The sequence below is a fragment of the Propithecus coquereli genome, unplaced genomic scaffold (genome assembly GCF_000956105.1).
Source record: "Propithecus coquereli isolate 6110/MARCELLA unplaced genomic scaffold, Pcoq_1.0 Scaffold167, whole genome shotgun sequence".
Classification (NCBI taxonomy): domain Eukaryota; kingdom Metazoa; phylum Chordata; class Mammalia; order Primates; family Indriidae; genus Propithecus; species Propithecus coquereli.
The window spans coordinates 2,611,093-2,634,100 of record NW_012141302.1 but is presented as its reverse complement, the minus strand read 5'-3'; the positions used below and the strand labels follow the sequence as shown (position 1 = coordinate 2,634,100).

Sequence of the window (23,008 nt, the reverse complement as noted above, 5' to 3'; positions counted from 1 at the left end):
GCCTTTGCAACCACTTCCTCCAGGGCACAGAATCACCCCAGAAGAGCAACACTAGCAGAAGATCATTTGAGGACAATGAACAGTCTCAAGATTGAATTCCCACAGAAAACATTCTCACTGAAACCACTCAACATTTTGGTGAAGTTAAAGAAAGGCACGTGTTCAGAAAAACCCGAAGCAGCAATACTCTCAACCGCAGAACTCTAGATTACAGACTCTGCACATCCGGGTTCCTGTAGATACTGTTCAGCAGCACATTCACAAATACATCGTTTTTAAAAACTATCTTCAGGCAGTTCTAGAGAAGTACCCTTGACTTCCCTAATGGTATAATGTCAAGAAAGGAAAATCAGCACTGATCATGCACACTCTTTTTTACACTCATAGGGCACTGTCTGCCTTGACACATAGAACCAAGCAGGAGGAAGTTTAACTTTTCTTTTGATCTCCCCTTATATAGGTTAGATTTGGAAATTTAAGTCCACTATAGCCATGCGATTCTTATGGCCATGTAAAAGTGAAATAAATTAGCAACATGATTAGGGGCAAAATTTGCCATAAATGGATATAAATTATATCCATGGTAAGAACTTAGAGACCCATTGAACTCTCTTTGCTTGCTGCTGCTTCTTAAAATAAGCATGATTATAGAACGTAAATGAAATGCTCAGCCTGAAGGCTGCTATATGGTAAGCACTCAATAATTTTAAACTATTCAGTATATTATTAGATAGGCCCCATAATTATTTATGTCTTTTTCAACAGACAGTATGATCTATTGAAAAGAGAGCCAAACGAGATTTCTGGTGACCCACTCCGTTTTCTGCTACTGTTGTCGGCAAGTTGTTCTAAATCAACTTGCCAACAAATTATTAACACAGAAGAGATGCTTATTTTTGTTTGCTTTGTAAGAAATGCTTCTGATTCACTAATAACTAGGCAGTTTGTTTAAATACATGTTAAAAATAAAATTTCATTAAAAACCATTTTGTGCTATCATAAATAATTCATTGCTCTCTATGATTTTAGAGATGGATTTATTATTCTTGTGGGTTTGGGGTAGGCACTGGGACTGGATTCAATACTGATATTTTGCTTTGGTCCACAGAGAGTCCATGTCTAATGAGCTACTGATGAAGGATGATATTTTACTGAACTGTCTTCTTGATAAATGGAACAGAATATAGCAAAAATCAACAGTGAAACAGATATATCTAAAACATGGTTATTCCTTGTATGAGAAAATGGTTTGAAAACCACGATTGAACCATTTATTAGCAAGAAAACATATTTTGGAGAAATATCCAGCAGATGAATGTATTTATGATTTGGGGAATCTTTCAAAGTTATCGTAGGGAACTATATTTACGGCAAAACATTTAACAAATACCTGGGTTTGATACTTTAAAAAGAATCTAAACTAATTTTGGCTATTAGAGTTTTTGCTTTGGGCCTTTTTAACCTTAGGTGTTTGTTCAGTTGTTCTAACGTTAATAGGTATGAGATTCCATGCATGGAAAATGTGAAAATTAGACATAGGCATGATGAATATGTCAAAAGCCCATATAAATCTATAATTTAGCACAGCTATTCAAATAAAACATGAATAACAATTATTCCTTTTGCAGGTTCTAAGAATCTGTGTTCCTTCCTGTCCTAAAGAACGAAGTCCCAAGCCTCTCATTAGACCAACAAGATAATTAGCTTCTTGGGAAGATCTTTTAGTGTACCTTTGGATGGCTTCTGAAATGGTATCTCAATGACATTGCCCTGCTATTTTTGCCTTCAGTAATTTCTGCTGAACCTTGAGCCAGAAGGCTCAGTCCTCTGTCTAGCCATAGAATAGTCAAGGCTGATTTCATTGCATATGTGTAAAAGATTTTGGAGTAAAGTTCCCTGTGGAAACAATGTGAGAATAACACTAAAAAGCCCTTTACACAGAACTTAAATCATGGAATCAAAGGACACCAGTTGCATTTTAATCATATCCACAGAATCACATGATTCCATTTATATGTGTATCAATCTCAGGGACAGTGGTTTACAGAATTACAGTAAGTTTGAGAGCAAATTACTTTAAACTGAGTCATCGTGATATAATAAAGGAGTGAAGGGCAGACTACTAATATAAGATTAACTTAAGTTTATTGTATGCTTACTATGCTTACACAGTACCAAGTGCTTTACACACATTATCTCATTTAATCTTCAAAAGGACTCTGCAAGTTAGAAATTCCTATCCCCATTTTACAGATGAGGCTAACAACTTGGAGGCTGTTAGATGTCTCATTCAGTCACCTGGTGAGTAAACTGTAGAGCCAGAATTCAAACCTAGTTCTCTCTGATCCAAACCTGAACTCTTAAGATCTATACTCAACTATTTTCTAAGAGCTATTGCTGCTGACCTCCCAATGAGAGACAGAGCCTTCTATTAGGACTTCCCAGGACCCACCATTACTGTATAGTGTCAATAAATTATTGTAATCAGGTGTCTTAAAGGATTCAGTTATTATCCCTATGTACATGGTCCATAGACAAATAATAGTCCCAGCCTAAATTTTCTGTTATTAATTTGGTACGGCAAAGATCAGAAGCTTGCCATGTTGGTCCAGCCATCTGAGTGAGCAGTAAGCAAATTAGAAGAGGACTAAGGGAGAGAGCTAGGCAAGTCTTAACAGGAAAATGCACAAGGATTAGCAGAAGCAAATTCATGCTATTTTGACCAAGTAATTGAGATGTTAACTGAGATTAACATTTCCAGCATAATATTAAATGTAGAAAAATTCATTTGCCACAAAGTTGGATAGCAAATAGGTTAGAAATTTTGAACTCTGGGGTTTATTTTATATAAGCCAACTTTCGACACTTTAACTTTTTATTTCATAAAATACTGTATTGTTTGATAATTTAAAAATGGGCAATTATTTTTAAAATAAAAGAATTAAGAGTAAAATTAGAGTATAACAAAGCTCCAGGGCTCTTAAAATAGGATGATGGAAAGAAACAGAAGGTCCAAGTCTACACTTGCTTCTGGTCTCATGAATCCTGAGACACATATCGACTTGCCTTTTGTGGCCCACAATTTCCTGACTTCCAAATTATTGATTTACCAGTAACATAAAACATGGAATGGTCTGATTTACCCAGAATGAAAAAAGCATCACAGATCATGTCCTCATGGCAAGAAAATTGTTATAAGAAGCACCCCGGAAGGAATCCACCTGGTGCCCAAAGTGATGACCATTGGTGCGTGAGGAAAGCTGGGCTAGTAGGGAACAGATTTACTGGCCGGACATGATAACCACAGAAGTGGGGAAATTCTCAACTCTTAACTCAGGTTCATAGCCTTTCTCATCACACATGCTGTACAAACACCAATACTAAAAATTTTATTGAATTTATATGTGTTATATTCATCCATAAAAAGTTATTAAAAGGTTGTTTTTTAATGAGTATACTTATACTTGAATAAAGTGTTAGAATATTTTATTTCAGCTTTTATTTTAATGATACAACACACAAGCATCTTAGTATGATTACTGTCTTTCAATAAGAACCAGCAGTGGGATAAAATAATCCAATGGCGACAGAACCCATTTGACAGATTTGCATTTTTCTAACCAGGGAAATAAATCTCTTTTGAGATTAAAGACAAAATAAAAAAAAGGGCACCAACTTGGTACCATTCACATTCACACGACAGATGAAGTTATAGGGAGCAGCGATTTAAACGCAGCAGTTGAAAGTGGAAGCCACATCCCACTGCACAGGCAACCACAGCCACTCTGCAGGAAAAGATACACAAGCGGAGTCCCAAAAAAGAGAAAGCCGTATACAGATACAAACTAAATACACTGCTTGCTATCCTCTGGTTTATGAGGAATCACAAGCAAAACAAGAAAAACACAAAGTAAAGAGGTGTATTTGCTTGAATCTTCCAAGGGCTACAACTTATTTCCTCATTACAGTGAGAGAAAAATAAGAAGGAATATTTCTTTCAAGTGGCTGTGCCGTGGGTGAAGAAGAACGCATGTGGAGCTATGTGGGTATTGGGAACTCTTGCTCCAGGTATGAATGTAAGGTCCACGGTTACTTTCGGCACACAGATTCCCCAGTGGCTCTGTATCATGCATAAATCTGTTACCAAAAATATCACTGAAGTCAGAGATTAAAGAACCTCAGCTGGTTCACCGTCCCTGTATTTGTGGGAATGCTCTTTACAATGCAGTTTTTAACTAAGTGAAACAGAATGTTCTCTTAGATATACAAACTTCCCCTTTTTAATGTTACGATAAGCAAAATGCTTAACTACCAAAAACTTTAAAAAAAATGAAAGTACAGTATGACACACACTCTGGGTAAGAGAAATGGCATTATCTCATTGATTTAAGTCCCTGCTTTCTTCTGCTTGTCATGGCTGCATCTGCTTCCCACGGTCAAATTCTGTAAAGAGTTTTTAAAAAGTGTAAATAGATGGAAACGTATCTCAAAGCCTATCAAATAATTTCTTAATGATAGATTATCACGTGAGAGCTATGTTAGAAGAACGACTGCGCTTAACTGAGGATACCATCACTAAAAAACAGAAATCTTCAACAATCTTTAGAGACTTTTAAGACTCTAAAAAGCAGAAAGAAAACAAAAACAAAACTGGAAGCTACCAACTGGGGCCTGCAGCTTCTCCCTCTGTTAGATCTGCTAAGGTTTTGTCAAGTCATTAAAAAATAATGATAGATGCTCTGTTCAGGGAGATTAAATCATCTAATAGTAGAGATTTAAAGATACATTAATTGCTTTAAGTAATAATGTGGAGTGTAGAGAAAAAGCAAAAAACTTCTTGAGTTCCCTCTTTCTTGTTCTTTTTTGTGGGGGATCGGGTAGATTAGGAGGAACAGAAGTGTGTGTGTGTGTGTGTGTGTGTGTGTTTGTGTGAGTGAGATGGCTGGAAGTGATAGAAGAGAGAGAAAATAGAGTTCTCCTTACTTTGTGATTAGCAACAGAGTAGGAATTTATTTTGTTTGTCTGTTTATTTGTCTTGCTTTGAGGTCTAGAATCTCCAAAATTTCTAATTAGACCACTGAGGAGCTCATTCTGCAATCTTATTAACTAAAACTTCTTACATAAGATTCTCTAGAGGACCATGGATTACTGATTGGATGCCATAATAAACAAATATACAAAATACTCACTTGTATAATTTTTATAATTTTTGTGTGATTGAGAACAGAATGCTTATGTTGGGGAAAGCACTAACACTTGAGTTAGATATTAACCATGTGAAACCAGGATTTCTGTATAAGCAATGTTTGTAGTGTCCTACTTGAAATTTTTAGCCTTTAAAAACTTTAGAAGGTAATGAAAACTTTAAAGACATGACATTGAGAATATTATAAGAATATCTGGTAATTTATTTTCAAATCATCAACTATATGTATTAACATATATATGCATTTACATTTGCTATATGCAAAGTGCTATTCTAGATATTTGAGCAGTCAGGAGAAATAATGATGAGTTGGATAAGATCCCTATTTGCAAGGATCTTATAATATAATTGGAAAATAAAGTATAAGGACTTGAAAAGTCAAATTATAGCATGAAAGTCAAATAGTTACAAGAGTACAAAGGACAATGTGATTACATAATTAATCATCACATTAGTGTCTAGGCCAGAGGTTATTTACACCTGGCCATGCCATCAGAATTACATGGAGAGGTTTTTAACAACTAATGCTTGGGCTCTATCCCAGATCTCTTGAATTAAATTTCTGGGAAGTGTCTGGGAGGATAGGGAGTCTAAATTCAGAGAAGGGAGAGAAGTTGGAGGAGGTGAGATTTGGCATTTTGTATTTTATAAAGTTCCCCAGGTGATTCTGATGAAAACAGTTTGGCATAACAAAGTGGATCAGTATTTGAGTGTCACTGCTGTGGGCCAGGATGGTACCATTGTGCAAATATACTTCTACCAGTAAAGGTGACATATAGACCAATTGGGCTTCGGGTTAAGTAAGATTTTCAGCAGAAACTCTCCTTTTTCCATCCCCACTGATGGCTAGCACAGTGAGATTGGGAACTACTAGGCTAGATCATGAGAGTGAGAGTCTACAGTGGAGTTTAAAGATTTCAACTAGGGGGAGCTTGCACTAGATTTTAAAGGAAAAATCTTTCTTGTCAAACTGAGAAGAGAAAAGCTTGCCAGGGAAGAGGAACAGCATGTATTCAGGAAAGTAAAACTGGGCTTGAAGCATGACACATTGAAGAGTTGTTTAGAAGAGAGGGTTCATGTAGGGGAATGCTAGACTGTAGAGAGGATCAGATTCCCTACTCAGGTTCCACTTTGTTTTTATTATGGAAAAATGTGAATACCAAGTCTAGGACTGGACAAATCTCAATCCAATAAACTCTGTTACTTTTGTTTACTCAAGCTACATTCAAAAAGTTAATGTCTTATTAATATTATTTTCATTATAATTTGCACATCTAGGACGCACTCTCGGCTTACAATTTTGTTTCTTTTTACATATTTCTTATTTAAAGAAGGTTTTAGGTTGTTTGGTTGATCTTATTCAACTCTTATACTTAATAAAGAAAAGCCAGCACTACGATGACCTGTTGCTGAAGACATAAACTGTGCACAAGATGCCTTTATAAAGAATGCCAGAAAGAAAGAATTTTCAAGACAATTATCAGCATTACTAAGATTTACTGGTTGGGCTTACACAACCTGAACCAAATACCAATATTATGGTTACCTGAGTGAGTGATTCCTGGTAAGATCAGGTTGACGCTCCTGTAGAATTTCAAAGATATTGGGTTGACGCAGAAATGCAACAATCTTGTCATTGTAAGCTGAAAAAATCAGAAGATAATTTTTTGAAAATCTGTTATTAGTTTTGTGCATAGAAATCCAAACTTTTTAAAATCTGTTTTTCTGGTTAATATTCCTTATACTCAAAGTCATAGTTTAGACATACACTGTTACCACCACTATAGATGATTACATTCCAGTTTGTGTCTAACCTGCTATATGGTGACTGTACTTAGATCTGTTGGGTGTGGCTTACTTAAGAATTCTTATTAAACTGATTTGATATGCCATATTTATTACCAAATGGCAAGATGAAATCACCAACAAGGTTCTAGATCTTGATAGTTCTAAGCTTACCAAAATCAACCTCACAGAAATTACAACAGTTATAAATGCAAAACCATCTTCTGATTAAGTATCGGTCTGCTTACAAGGTAAAGAGGCAGAACCAGAGTTGACAAAATACAATAGTTGTCATCAACAGCTATGACCAAAATGCAGAGCACGAACCATTCTCAAACCCTATGTGGAAATGTCATTAAGCCACCCGACTATACCAACAGCTACAACACAATCATCATTGTCACCTATGCATAAAACATGTTAAGTAGACTGTTAGACTTTGACCCTAGATTTCTTGTTAACCAGTGGTTGTCAAACTTCTTTAGTCTACATTGCATTTCATGATAAAGTTTTTTGTTTTTTTTTGAAAAAATGTTTAAAGCAAAAACAGATAAATGGAGAGCTACTATAACTGAAGATGGAGCTGGGGGCCTGTACGGCCTCCCACCAGTCTGGCTACTCCGCCTGTCTCAGATGCTCCACCGATCTACTTCAGTCTCATCATTTTAAAAACAACTCGGGGTTTTTTTTAGGCCTATATGTCCATATTCATTTCTTTTTATTTTACTCTTTCGGAGGCTCTAGCTGCCTTCTATTTGTTACAAAAAAACCTTAAGAATGTGCTGTCATTGCTTGTTTATTTTGTGAGTCTACTGTAGATTCATGCACCACTTAAATTCTGTATCAAGCCTTAAATATATACTAAGTATATGTTTGTCCAAATGCTTAACTGATAATATTGCATAATATATCGCCTTAAGAAATTATTTTTCTTTAACTTGAATAATATGATACCTTTACTCAGGAAAGGTAGAGAAGTAGTAGAAAAATCTCATCCTCTAGAATTTTATAAGACAGAAGCCCTTTGAGACTCAAGTCTCTAAGATGTTATAAATTTCATAAGGATAATGCAACTTCTCAAAACAGGGCAACAAGTAGCAGGCTGACAACAGGGAAGTATCAGCACAGTATGCATAGTATATAGTATAGCATGAAAGCACAGATACAAATTTCTGGAAAGGGGTGACATACCCACTGGAACCATGTCCTGGTACTGTGGCCTACTGACTGTATTGAACGTGCTGGACGGCCTGGGAAGAACTGGTGGCCCTGCATGTCGAGAATCCTCTCCTACCTGCAAACACAAGCATCATTTATATTCTGCACCAAGAGCCAGAGTTCTCTCTATCAGCATTTCCAACCAAGTTGCTCAAAATACTTCATGAGCATGGTGAAGTACCGCCTAAGCAGAACGGACGCCAGCTGTGAAGCTGAAGCAGGGTTCTTGGCTCTCAAAAGCCTTGCTCAGTGGCTGGATGGGGGAAGGGTGGAGGCATCCACATCCCTAAGCGGGGCTGGGGCAGTGATTATTTACAAGTGGCACAGAAGTAGTTCAATATGCTTATAGTTATTAAGACTTTAGCAGCTAAACAGTAGACCTCTTGATCACGAATAACTTCTGCACTGACAGAACACAGTCTGCGACAATACAATCAAAGGGAGGAACTGAGTGCTACAAAATGTATTGAGGCGGTGCCAGGATGTTCCTTCTTTTGGCCAACACAGGCTCGGGAATTCCCTGGCTCAGCAGAGGAGGGGCTGAAGAGCAGCAATCTTTGTGTGGGGTTCTAAGTTAATATGTTACCGCCTTAGGAGCAATTTTACATGCCTATTAGGGCATCCAGCACAACAGCTCTTTCTGGTTTGAGCCTCCCACGCCACCGAGCTAATAGGAGCAGGTGTGGAGGAGCTAAATAGGGTTGCCCTAAACCGAATTATTTATTGTACCTAGTATAGATTTAGAAACTCATATACGCAGGTAGATAACCAAAAATGCCCATTGATATTCTCACCGGAAAACTCTTAACGTTGCTTTAGCTTCTTTAGCATTTACCCCATATTACAGAAATCTTTTAAGACAATAGTAGGAGTACAAGAGAAGCATAAGAGAATGAGAAAACAGAAGGCAAAATAACATACTGTACTGGATTTATACACTGGTACTTTTAAAATAGAGCTTCTACTCCCACTTACAGCCATTTTGTCATATTGCATCAGTTAGGTGTTTGCTAAGGATTTTTCTAGAGGCTCTAATGCTACAGATATCCTCCCCACCCTCCACTGCTTGCATGCCCTTCAAGAATGCGCTCACTCATTCTTCCAAGTGTCATTCAAACAACCTCTCCTCCGCAAAGCCTTCCCTTCCCTTCAAGCTGGGGTTAAATGCCACCTTCTCTGAGCCCCCATAGCTAAGACTGGTGTGTATTTCTAAAGCAGTTGCCACTGTGAACAGTTCATATCATTTGTCAGTTATACCTCAATGAGGCTGGAAAGAAAGAAAAGGAAAAAAAGTCATGATTATCTAAAAAAGTTATTAAAGTATACTTTTCTTTTCCAACTACTAAAAAACTGTTTATAAAGCATTTTTCACTATTATTTTTATTCATTTGTTATATGGCTCCACACTTTCTCTTCTTCTTAAGAACACAGGAAATGTGTTATTTGTTTGTATCCCTCACAACACCAACCACTATGTTTCCACATTATAGTAGGTGTTTGGTAAATGTTAATTTGTTCGATGGAAGAGATACCAATACTTCCACTGACTGGAATATTTGCTGAATGAGTATAAGATGGTGGCTGGAAAGAAAGACCCATGCAGTCTCACCCTGTTTCTCTTGAGTTATTGGCTTAGAGGAACGAATTCAGCCACTTTCTGGGGAGATTCAATCATTAACTACACATTGTTTGTCAGAGAACTTAATCATTTCAACACACCAAAATATACTGTCCCTCCTGTCAGTATGTTGCCATGTATCTCCATTTCCCAGGAAAGTCAAAGGTCTTCTCTGTGAGACCTCACTCCCTTGAAGCCAGACCATCAGGCAGTGGGCAACCCCTCTGATGGGCAGTGCTTCAGGATAGTCATGCTCCCAACAGCTGGGTCAGAAAGGACATTCCCCTGGAAGGTTTTGCAACACCGTGGCTGGTCACCGAGTCTATGTGGAGTTCTCTCTCTTCCACTGCTCAGTTTCCATCAACCGGAGGAGAGGTCTTAATGTACCTCTTAGGGTCCCTCTCCCACAACAGGCTACTACTAGAACATGAAAATAATTCAAGTTCTAAGGTTGAAGGAAAATGCAAGTATAGCTATCAGTCTCATGCATGTTTTCCCAGGAAAATGTCCTGACCTGATCCAACAGTCAGCTTTATATTGTGAAGTCAGGATAAGACAAATGGCTAAAGTTCATTGGCCATGTGATAAAGACAGATAGGGACCTAATTATGCTAGAGATCACACATGAGGTCCAAAGGTCTGTTTTGCTTTTAAGATGAATGCTGTTAGCAGCAACCAGTTCACCACCAGTGGTTTACATGACAGCAAGCTAAAGATTTATTAGCTACTCATAAAACATAAATATTTTCGTGCATACCTCATCTTGCAATAGATTTATATATCATTTTTATATGAGCTTCTCATGTATATTCTTCTATATCTGCACTTACGACCAGCAAACACATGATACATTAGACCAAGCACGTAAATCACAAGCGGAAATTCCAAGAGTAGAATTTTGATGAATCAAATCCAGTTATTTATTGCATTCATAATTTTTTTCTTATAATAGAGGCTACAAAAATATCATTTTTATATGAGCTTCTCATGTATATTCTTCTATATCTGCACTTACGACCAGCAAACACATGATACATTAGACCAAGCACGTAAATCACGAGCGGAAATTCCAAGAGTAGAATTTTGATGAATCAAATCCAGTTATTTATTGCATTCATAATTTTTTTCTTATAATAGAGGCTACAAAAATATCTGACCTACAATATAACATTGAAAATATGATATGCACATAAACATAGAAAAAGCATGCAGGAAATAATTCTATTTGTCTAAGGGAATTTTTGGAAACAATGTACATCAAGCAATGATATACACTCAAACCACAGACCCATATTAGGGAGAAGAAAACTTGACCTAAAACATTCCTTTTGTTTATTTAAGCTGCTAAAGGAAAAATTGAAACAAGAAGAGATTTGTTTTGGGGGTTAGGATATTAGAGGGCCCTCATGTGGTTACAATGGGCCACTGCAAACTGGCCAAGTAGAGCACAGCAATTTTCAGACATTCTTAGTTCAGCCCATTTTCTCCAGGCACTCAGAGTGCATAAATCAACTCTCTCAGTTGTATCTTAATTTTAAAGAATACTAGTGAGGATTCCACAACTCCATAGACTTGGACAAAAATTTTAATGTAATCCAGAAAAACTCAATTAAGAAATTCTTCCTTATATTTAACCAAATTTTCACCCTCTAAAAGTTACATTCATTTCTCTATCATTGGGGGTACAAAAGGGCTTATCATCTTCTCTTGAACATTTTATAAACAGGACATTGTCAATCCCTTCTCACCTCCCTCTGAGTTAAAAAAAAAAATCTTTAATTTCTTCACTCTTTCCTCATATGCCCTACCTCTTAAATTTGCAATTTAGGCTGTCTGTATTTCCAGAGAAGCCCTGTCAACATTTCAAAGATTTTTAGCCTCCAAATGATAGTCTCTAAATCAAACTCAAAAAAAAAGAAAAGAAATAATAAAAAAACCAGCCCGATTCCACAAACCACCACATCAGCCCCTAAAGCACGAGACTCACCTCACCCGCGCTGTGGCTGCGTTGCCTCGTCAGGTGCTGCCGATGAACCAGCGCGCTGGTGGGTCTGCTGCTCTGGAGGGGCAGCCGGGGGTCGATGAAGGTGGTGGTGCGGGAGTTGTGGTCGACAAAGAACGCCTAGGACACAACCCACTGAATCAGTTGTCAATACATGCCACCTACATGCCTTAGTGGACCTGTCACATTCACACAGTCAGGACAAGATCCCCTTCCGGGTCATGGTCTTAGCTGCGTCTTCTCACAATTTCCAATCTTTGGGGGCAATTTTCTGTGCCCTCTTAGGACAGACCAGAATAGATCAGATCCAGAATGAAGAGAGCAGGAAGGAACGTTACCCTGGTTTCAGAAGTACTCTAAAGAGATCGCCATCAAAGGTATGATCTGAGAAGGAAGTCGTAACAATGGACATTTGAGCTTCTCTTAACTGATGCTCTTGAAGCCCTTGCTGTCATGCGTGGTTATTATCAAGGTCTTATTACCTGAAACTTCAAACACCATTGACTTTTCTTTCTCTTTTCCTTCTCCTATGCAGTCAGCCACCAAGTCCTTCTCATTTTCTCACTGTAGTGTCCTTTATTTGTTCCCTCCCATCCTGAATACCACCCTACTATTAATATTTCAGGGCTTAATCTTATGCATGTAAGGACCAGTAGTTTCTCAGTTGTTCCACATCTCTGCCATCTTTATTCATTTAACTAGCCCCTTACTACAAGAATATTCTTTCTAACCACTTTGATTACATCACCACTTCAATCCAAAGCCTCTAATGGCTACCCACTGTCTAGTGAAAAAACACCCCAACTCTTTGGTCAGTTTCCACCACTCTTTAGAAGTCTTCCTACTGGTCTTTCCAGTTTAGTAACCCATTACACACCCATCCAAACTCATCACATACTGACTATAACTTTGGGCAAGTCACTTAAGTTCGCTAAGCTATAGATTTCTTATAAAAACAGGTCTCCCTCATTCATGATAAGCATTTCTCCCCTGTAGTGTATTAGGAGGATGGAAACCATGTCTATCATGTTTTTTGAGGTCTCCCTGGTGACATGAAATCATGAATGAGCAGAAACCATTTACCTCAGTGTTGCAGTGAGGATCAAATGCAATGTAGAAAAGCATTTTTTTTGTTTGTTTATTTAATTCCAAAACTACACAAGTGCTACTTATCATTATCATAGGGGCCAAATGTAAGTTTTCAAAATAAAATTCACTCAAGGTAATAAATAATGAAACCCATTATCTCAAGGACAACTAGAAATTTTAAGTTTTCCATGATCAGATAAAGTAAATTAGGTCATCAAAGATAAAAGAGACTATTAGGAGAGCCAGGAGCATTAGTACCTATAAATCAAGTGTCCAGCCACATGATGTATGACAAATAACCTAAGCAAAAAAGAAATGACTCTTCAAACCGATGGAGCTCAGATAACAAATTATCTTAAAGACCAGGGATGAATACCTCTAGGCAAATCCCGGAGGCAGATGGTATATTTATGCCTATTAAAAAAAAATCACCTCCCCATTATGGAACAAAATGTTTCCGCATGTACATAATCAGGAAATGACCCAAAATAATTTATAGGTAGGTTCCAGATGGAAAAAAATTTTATACCTTTATAAAGAAATAATTTTAAGATTAAGCAATGGATGCAATGGATGCACTAGAAAACAAAGCAGAAAAATGGACACAACAGGAATCTTTCCCAGTCCCTTCTCTTAATATTCAATTTCCAGGTACAAAGACTGGAATAAATGGAGGTTTTGTGTGAGATTTTGTCATCAACCTCACATCCTGGATAAGGCTCCCTCTTCCACAGCCTGTCAGATGAAACATCTTTCTTCTCATATCTTATAAAAAGTACATCAGTGATAAAACCTACCCAGACTTGAACTGACAGGCTCTGGTGCCAAATGTCACATTGGTCCCGTTTCACTGGGGTTTCTAATACACTTGCCCATTATTTCTGCCACCATTCAAAATGTCATAAAATAGGAATTATTTTTACAAATGGACACAGTTAATACCTATTTTTAAATAACCCCACAAACTCTTTATGTCGATTAAGATTAATAAGCTTTTATTACTAATATAAATAACATAAAACTTGTTGATTAAGGGAAAAATACAAAGAGTACTAAAATAGAATTGCCTATTTTACTCTACCTAATTTCTTAGGAATGTTTTGAAGGGATGGGTGGCCATTAGAGGCACAATGATGCACTTGTAATTACAAGGACAAATGGGTGTCTACATCTAGGTCAATTGTGACTTGCATGTAGTATCACAGCCTAATGTGATACTAAGAGGCTTGTCCAAAATCCATTCTCTAAACAATTATACTGTAAATGCCTTGAGGGTAGGGACTCTTTCTTACTCTGTTATCCCCAACAGCTTTTAGGGCTGTGCCTACGAGAAAGAGGGTGCTCAGTAAATAACAAATTGCTAAAAACCCTAATATGCAGATTCCTGACCAAAATACAAGGAGATAACTCATAATTAACTAACCAAGTATTAAAAATCACGGTCTTTTATGTAAGTACAAAAATACTTAAAGATTAGGAAAAAATAAATGAGGAGAGAAAGTGTGTGTGTGTGTGTGTGTGTGTGTGTGTGTGTGTGTTAGGTAAAAGGAGGGAAGCTGAAGACCATAAAATTTCAGATAGGAAAGAAGATTTTAAAAATCCCATTGTAGACACAAATAAAGTACCAGGTTAAAACTTGAGAAGTAGGAGGCAAAGTAATGATTAAATGCTTGGGATCTGTAAAAAGACAAGCCTGGTTCTGCGCTCTAGCTCTGCCACTCACTAGTGATAAAACCTCGGGCAAACTGCTTAAAACTTTTAAAGCTTCAGTTTCTGTTCTGTTAAATGAAAATCATGACATCTATATTAAAGGAAGGCTAAACGAGATGGTTCTTACACATTTTTGAACACAGTGCCTGTGACACTTCAAATGTAAGTTACTATTATTATCACTAATAATAGTTTTCCTTTCTGAAACATCTTCCTAAGGATCACAATGTTTCTTGCTACAGCCCATACACAAGGCCACAATACTCAAAAAAAAATAGAGAACCAGTGAAAACTATGCTTCCTAGGCCCCTTGTAAATATGTGTGACCAGGACTCAGCTCTGGCCAATGAGATGTAAAACATGGCACTCTGGGAAATCTCCTTGGAAGGGACAGGTGATCTCTCCTTCTGTCTTCATCTATCCTGCTAGCTGAAACAAGGATGCAATAGCTGGAGCTCCAGCAGCCATGCTGAGCCATGGAGATGAAGCATGGCTGAGCAAAAAGTTGGAAGGAGCCAGGGGCTCTTGCAACTTGATGAACCACCAAACTCTAGCCTGCCTACCTCTGGACTTCTTTATGTGAGAAAATACAATCTTGTGGGTTAAACTTTATATAGGTTTTCCATCACAATCCAGCCAAACCAAATCCTAACTGGTAACACTGAAGTCTCCAAACTGCAGAGGAAACGCAATCTCTCCAAAATTGAAGCCAGAAACCACCATTATACATAGGGATGTTCATTATTTGATAATAACAATATCTCATTACCATTTCCCTTTAATACAGTTGAGTGACAATTCCTGATTTAAGTGAAATGTATAGTAGGGAACTTACAAAGCTGGGATTTGAACCAGCTTTGGAATCAGTCTGACTCCAAAGCCCAATGAGTAATACCTCTTTCTCTATTTCTCTTTTTTTCATATATCTTTTCTTTTTTTCCATTCTGCTTTCTGCCTACTATCTTTTCCTTTTTATGTTCTTCCCACTCTCCTCACACCTCATATCATACTTGATTTTAGAAAAGCATTTAAGCATGTATCGAAGTAGGCTGACAACAACAGCCACTCATAGCGCTTAGCCTCGCCACTGTTTCAATACTGAAGATGCTGCTACTGATCCCAGCAACACACTCCGCATACTCTGCACAATTCTCATAACTAACCTCATTGCTAACCTGTGGGAAGCATGGCCACGGGTGGGGAATAGGTGCTATTTGTATCCTACAGGGGCTCCATTTCAGAGTCAGATGGAATGTGTATATTGTTTACACATGCTTTTTAAGTCTGCCAAGTACTCAGGGGAAAAGTTCTCAGTTAAGACCTCCATCAAAGCCGCATAGCTAGAGCACTAACAACAGCATTTCTAAGAAGCAATTCCTGGCATGCATTTCGGCTCTGCTGCAGTCCACTGTGTGACCTTGGACAGGTTTCCTTAGTGCTTTGCTTTATCCATGTAAAGGGGATTTCTCAGGTCACAGATGAATTGTGAAAAGCATATTCCACTTTAAAAGCAAGAGGAGAGGATAGTGCAAATTCCAGGCTTGTCATTTCTATTTGTGACACACATTATCAATTATGTCAGGAAAGTGGATCGCTTTCCCACAGGAAATGCTAACTAGTTCAAGCCAGCAATGAAGTTGACCTAGTACTTTTTTTTTAACTGGGTCACTTTTATGTCACAATTTTTGAATAGCCTGTAATTATTTATAAAAGCATATAACATGTATTAATAAATATTGTCTAGATAGAGTATGGTGAGAATGCAGACTACGTGAAAAAAGCAATTGCATGAAAAAATAGATTCTTTTCATTTTAGCCACTAGCAAAGCAAATTTTGAACAATACTGATTCCCTACTGTTAAGTTTCACTAAGGAAATTCACTCAGGCTTCACAACGCTGGGCCAACTGAGACTAACAACTCAAAAACTGAGAGGAATGCAAATACACAAACTTAAATCTCATTTTAAGAACTGCTACCCTTTCACTGCTTCAGGGCATAGTCAGAGTCAGGAAATACGGGCTGGTTGGAGCCAAGTGGTATTTCAGTGAGGCCAAACAAAATACATGTCTTTCTTTACACAATTCTTTCTTTCTTTCTTTTTTTTAACTTCTATTATTTTAAGAAAAGAAAAAGTCATCAGTATTTGTGAAGAAATACCAACCTCGGGCTCAACAATTCTAAGTTAAAGAAGTTTGAAATTGTTTCCAGTTAATATTTTGCCAAACCAGGAATACATATTAAAAGGCCATGTAAACAAAATAAAACAAAAAGTACTTGTAACTATGCTACAGAAAGACAGAACATGAGATCTTCTATCTTTCTTTCTCTAAAGAGCTATGGAAACAATGAAAGAACAGCAATTGATAAGTCAGAAGCACTGCATATTATATCTGTTCTGAATTCTGGTTTCTCAGCCCTACGAAGTCTTAGAAATGCTCAAAAAAGGTTACTTATAATTTACTTTAATTTGTATAAAGACTGTATTTACTTACCCATTCTCTTCTTTCCAAAATTGCAAATTTCTTCTCAGCTTCTGACCCCTTCCCTCAATATTTCCCCAATTATAAAGGAATAAACATCCTATTATTTTCTCTACATTATATCTTAAAACAGACTTTCTCACAAATAGTAGAGATGAAAAGGGCTGAATGATACAGTTTATTCTAAGTAAAAAATACTCATGCTAACTTGGTTCTTTTGAAGGAGCGAGTAGTCCCATGACCAATATAGTCATGACCTCTATATTGGTCACAAAAAAGGTTAAAGAAGATTATTTTGTTAAACTGCTATGATTGTAGCTCTACAGCTGCTAGGAGAGAAAAGAGGGATCCATGGTACTTGGGCTAGAGTTATGGAAACAGCTGGTTAGTACATGTGGATAAGTACAAGTACACACCTTAGATGTAAAGTGTTAGCTAAGGCAGTGATTTTTATGTGTTGGGAGTGGCAGCATTTAGGTGTTAGACATGTAAGCAGGGAGCCAGTGGTATACCAGAGATGGCTTGCACCAGCTCGTGAGAGCTGATTGTGAAATTTTCAGCAATTCCATGAGCGGGTTGATGTGATGCTGATAGCACATAATTGGCCATGGTGGGAGAATTTATACCCTGGAAATTGGCAAACACTACAAATCAGCCATCCTCCCCATCTCACCCGGAGAGCTGATTGTTAAACATTTGCCAGCACATCACTGTGGAAGACTGGGAATAGATTATCCAAATCAACATATTTTAGGTGAAGTAGAAGGGCATTATCATGAAATTTAAAAATAGTATATATGTATACACATATATACTTTAAAAATATTTACTTATAAGTACTTATAAGTAAAAATATTTACTTACAAATATTTTTAAAAGATCCAATGCAGGTCATGAGGATAACTATTTAAAAAGAAAAGGCAAAGACTATCTCCATACTTGGGCAATTCTTTCAAGATTCCATGAGTCTAGCATTTTACTCAGAAATATATCCATGAAACCAATCTCTGCTCTATTCTCTCATTCAAAAAAGGTATACAGCCCAGGAAAGATACTTTACTTTTGCCATTTGCCTTCTATGTATACTTATTTGTGGGTTATTTTCTAATCTAACATCTTTACCCCTTTAGGTAAGAGAATCTAAAAAAATGTGCTATCTATAAATTTACAGTTTGATCATCTCTATCTGGATTACTGCATAACTTCAGGTAATTAAACCAGGTAACTACCACAAAGAGGTATTAGTTGTTTCAAAGCAATTAAAGAGATGTGTCACAAAATTATCAAATGTAATGGTCAAATAGACAACATTTTTCAAAATTCATTATTTATCCTGCTAAGAGACTTTTGGAATTCACGTAAGACCTCCAAATATTAAGTTGCACTTTACTCACTGAGGTAAACAGAACTTGACCCAGTAAAAAGTGGCTACCAGTTTCACGTAGGATTGAAACCAGGGTCTGGGTCACCAGTGGGACAACTTCTGCAGCCACACAGGCCATTAGGGTCTGGTAAAATGAGAATCCTCAAGCAGGCTGAGCCTGTGGGAACTTCCACCATACAAATATTTGTTCTGTTCTAAAATCTGTCCTCATAACCATAAGTGCTATTTTCTGTGGTTATAAAGTTGGGTATTTGGACCATTCTGATACTTAAACCCCCAATCTGACACCCGAAGTCACAAACCCCCAGAGTTACAAAGCTTGGATGTTGATTTAGCTCAGAGATATTGTAGCATAAGATTTTTGTAGGGAAAAACACAAGAAACTACGGGAAAGATATTTTACTTTAAATATGAAGATGGCTACCATTTTACATTTTTATTTTTCAAAAACCCATGAAGTTTATGATACATCACTTACAAAGAGTAAAGTTTCTTAGCATTTCAATTTAAGCCCAAGCAGAATAATCTGGAAAAAACACCCTGTGTTAATATTGTTTGAGACTATAAAGCAAAGAAGCAGAGGGGAAAAAAATTCACATTTACATTTGAAAGGGAAGCAAATTTTTTTTTTTTTACTTTTAACACTTTTTCTAAAAATTAAATCAAATAAGCCCATTATGTATACTTGAGAAATAATAAACTTCATAGTGTTTTTCTCATTATCCATGTCATTTTAAAGTGGAACTCTCTCTGTTATGCTTAACTTTCTGCAATGTAGTTCCACTAATTTCATTCCATTGAAATGGGTCTCTTGAAATTCACCCATTATTTCTTTGCAGAAACCAGGCATATCCACCTGGTGTTTTCCCATCTCAGTGCTTCTACTGTGAGCGTTTTCCCTCTGTATCCTATGTTCACTGTTCCTTTTAATCAACATCCTACCCATCACTCAAGGCTCGGCTCAAATACTACCTTTACTATGAAAACTTTCCAGCTGTCCCATGCCAGAAATAAGTCATTCTGCACTGTACCCCTGAATAGCATACATCAATGCTAAGACACACATTCTTTAATAATCCAAAGAAGAGGCATTCAGAGTAAAATAGCAATTTCTACAGGAGGGGAGTTAGTGGCCTTACACAGGAAGTGCATGATTTTGTGCAAATATGTAGGTCTGATTTCAGTTCTAGTTCTAAGTTACTTGGCTTCCAAGGATGTTTTGAAAACCCTACTTTCACGACTATGGCTGATGAAGAATGCAACCATCCGGTTAGCAGTCCACTGATTCAGTAAGAGAATAAGTCTACCAGAGATACCACAGTAACAGAGCACTCACTGTGGAGAAACGGAGAACATTCTGGGTTGTTACACAGGTGTAAGGCAGAAACAAACATCCCATATCAGACTACCCTGCACTGGTCAAGAACAACACAGCCAACAATGAATAAGAATAACAAAACTAAATCCTACTGTGAAAAAGCCATTCTGTTGAACCACTATGGTTAAGGGAGACCAGCAGTTCCTTAGGAGAGGGAATAGGACACTGACTTTAACCCTATAGTATATCCTTTATAAGTCAGCATGCATTTCCCATGAGAGTAAGGATTCATCCATTAACAAATTTGTATCATTTTCATGAAATCCCAAATTGATGAAACTCTTTAGTTACTGTTCTATATAGATCCCTTCTTCTACCTCTAAATTTCAGTAAAATGTGGTTAACAATAACATCCACCTCATAAATTGCCACAAGACTCCCACAGCATCCTGCAAAGCCCTTACTATCGTCATTATAATTGCTGGAAGATACCCATTCACCCTCACCACAGGAGAGAGGCAGGATGAGAGCACAGACATTGGAGATGGACTGCCTGGGTTCAAATCCAATTCTATCACTTAATAATTGTGGAACATTAATCAATTCACTTAATCATGCTGTGCCTCAGTTTCCTCTTCTATAAAATATGGATAAAAGTAGCACCTATCTCAAGGCTGCTGTGAGCATGAAATGAACTAACTAGGTTCTACAACAGTGTCTGGCACATAGTCAGTGCTACATACTACATAATGCTACACAAGTGGCATTATCATTGTTGGCACAATGGAACACACATAGTAGATATTCAGAAGTGTGCTGATGACTAGATAAGCGAAAACACAAAAGGAAATTGTTGTACTTGAGAAGATGGAGCCAAATTTCACAGACCTGAAGAGCTCAGTTTGAGAATATTCCTCTTAAGAATTATTCCCTTCCATGTAGATGAGGATATGGACATCATGTTCCACGTCAATTCTACAAATCAGTCATCACTGTGGGAAAATAACTTCGTAATATTTAATAGTTTTTGATGTTATATTAGAAAAAAGTTTTCTCCCTTTCAATGTTCTGGAAGCAAAGCACTCATTTTAAAAAGTGGTCTAGCTGGGCACAATGGTATACACTTGTAGTCCCAACTAGTGGAGAGGCTGAGGCAGGAGGATCACTTGAACCCAGGAGTTCTGGGCTATAGTGCGCTATGCTGATGGGGTGTCTACACTAAGTTCAGCATCAGTATGGTAACCTCCTAGGAACGGGGGACCACCAGGTTGTCTAAGGAGAGATGAACCATCCCAGGTAAAAATGACATAAGTCAAAACTCCTGTGTTGGTCAGTAGTGGGATCGCGCCTGTGAACAGCCACAGCATTCCAGCCTAGGCAAGGTAGTGAGACCCAGTCTCTTTAAATAAATAAATAAAATATGAAATAAAATGGAGTTAAAATTCCAGGGCTGGAAGAAAACCTACTAGCTGCCTATTTATAAGACAGGAATTAGGATTCCTAACCTGCTGCCCAAAGCAGCGCAGCCAAGTACAGACCTAGCACCAGCCTCCCCAAATGTTCCTTTAAGTTATTCTAACTTACTGGGAGCCAGTCACCTGGAAAGGAACATACATAAGGAAATCAGAAGGAGATAAACCTGCTTTAGTTAAGGTGTCCAGCTTAGCTCAAAATCTTATTAAAGTCTTAATGCACAACAGAGGGCAATCGGGCTAAAGTGATAAGCTTTGGGGTTTGTCTGATAATCCATCTCCTCCACAAGACAGGGATGCTTCAAGTCTTTCATGTGGAACAGCATTCTAAGGCAAAGCCAGCAGCAGACTGAGGTCAGCTATCTACCAGCCTATAATCAGGGTCCTATACAATACCAACTTTATGTTGTAACCCCCAAATCAGTCAAAAATCAGTCAAAAATCACCAGGGAATAAGACGTTTTGGATAGTTATGCTATGGACATAGTTGAGATACTGTTTCCCCTGTTTAACCATCAGAACTTTTATGAAAACTATGAGACTGAAATTGTTCTTAAGAATAAATTACAACTCTTCTTAGATAGTATCATAAATGTAATTTAAACTTTCTCAAAGTCAGAAGTTATTAATAAAAACCTCTCTCCTGAAGTGTGTTTGGCAGTTACAATTGGCAGGGACTACCCCCTAACTTAAGTTAAATCTCTACACAGAGCAGAAATATATATAGCATTATCTCAACATGGATTTTCCCAGGACCCATGGTTCTCTAACAAGCACAGCTCCTTTAAAATTTTGTCTGAGTTGAGAACAGAGATGAATTCTTGGTGTGCTGCTGCTTTTTATACCCAGGTGTAATACCACCAGTATTTTCCACAGTCCTTACTTGGACCGTCTATGCCCTTCCATTTAGTGGAATGTTTACAGACATCGTGCTCTCAGGCTGTTAAATCAAACTCGGCACCAAAAATGCCACATCCTTCCCTGGTGTCCCTACTTCCAGCTTCTAGGTGTCCTGGAAAGGCTTCTCTGTCATGCCCACCTGACTCTGAGTAAATACCATTTTACCTGTGCTCCAGGGACACAATCACAAATCCATTCTCTTTCATCTCTTTTAAACTTCATGGTTGCCACTTCTAATCTTCTCTTAGCTGGGAACTAGAAGTTTATTAAAAATATTTGCAGAAATCAAGTTAACAGTTTCAATGAGAGTTTGAGGGCTCCTCCCATGCACTAAAAAATACACACACTTTGTAACAACTATTTCAACTGCTTATAGGTTCTCAGATAATATTGCCAGAAGCTAAGTTCAGGATGAGTAAGAGGCTACTGTGGTATTATTACTAGAGGGAACTTTGGGGGGAAAATGGCATTTACTGAGTACTTCACATGTTCCATCGGCCTCGAATGCTCTTCCCCGAATACTCCTCACTTTGTTTCGGTATCTGCTCACCTATGGCGTTATCTGTGGCCTTCCCCAATCACCCTATGTAATATGACATTCTTCATTCCTGTCTTTTTCTAGACCCCATTCCCTGCTTTATTATAGCTCTTGACATACTATGTGCAGTATTTATTTATTTGTCTATTGCCTGTCTCTTTCCATGACAATGGCAGGTCTATGACACAGTTGGCACATCTGTTTTGTATAGGTGCTCAATGAATATCTGTTGAACAAATGACCCAAGGATTATTAAATACTTTAAATGTCATATCATTTTAATCTT

At 37.6% G+C, this 23,008-nt stretch overlaps 1 protein-coding gene across 1 annotated transcript in view; it reads right to left on the bottom strand.

Annotated features, from left to right (window-relative positions):
• HECW2 (HECT, C2 and WW domain containing E3 ubiquitin protein ligase 2) overlaps window positions 1-23,008 on the bottom strand; it is a 211,165-nt gene that overhangs the window by 68,583 nt on the left and 119,574 nt on the right. The window contains exons 14-16 of the mRNA XM_012641641.1: window positions 11,815-11,949; window positions 8,183-8,285; window positions 6,753-6,849 (exon numbers count right to left, since the gene is read on the bottom strand). Of these exons, the coding sequence (XP_012497095.1) occupies window positions 6,753-6,849; window positions 8,183-8,285; window positions 11,815-11,949 (335 nt within the window). The remainder of the gene's footprint in view (window positions 1-6,752; window positions 6,850-8,182; window positions 8,286-11,814; window positions 11,950-23,008) is intronic.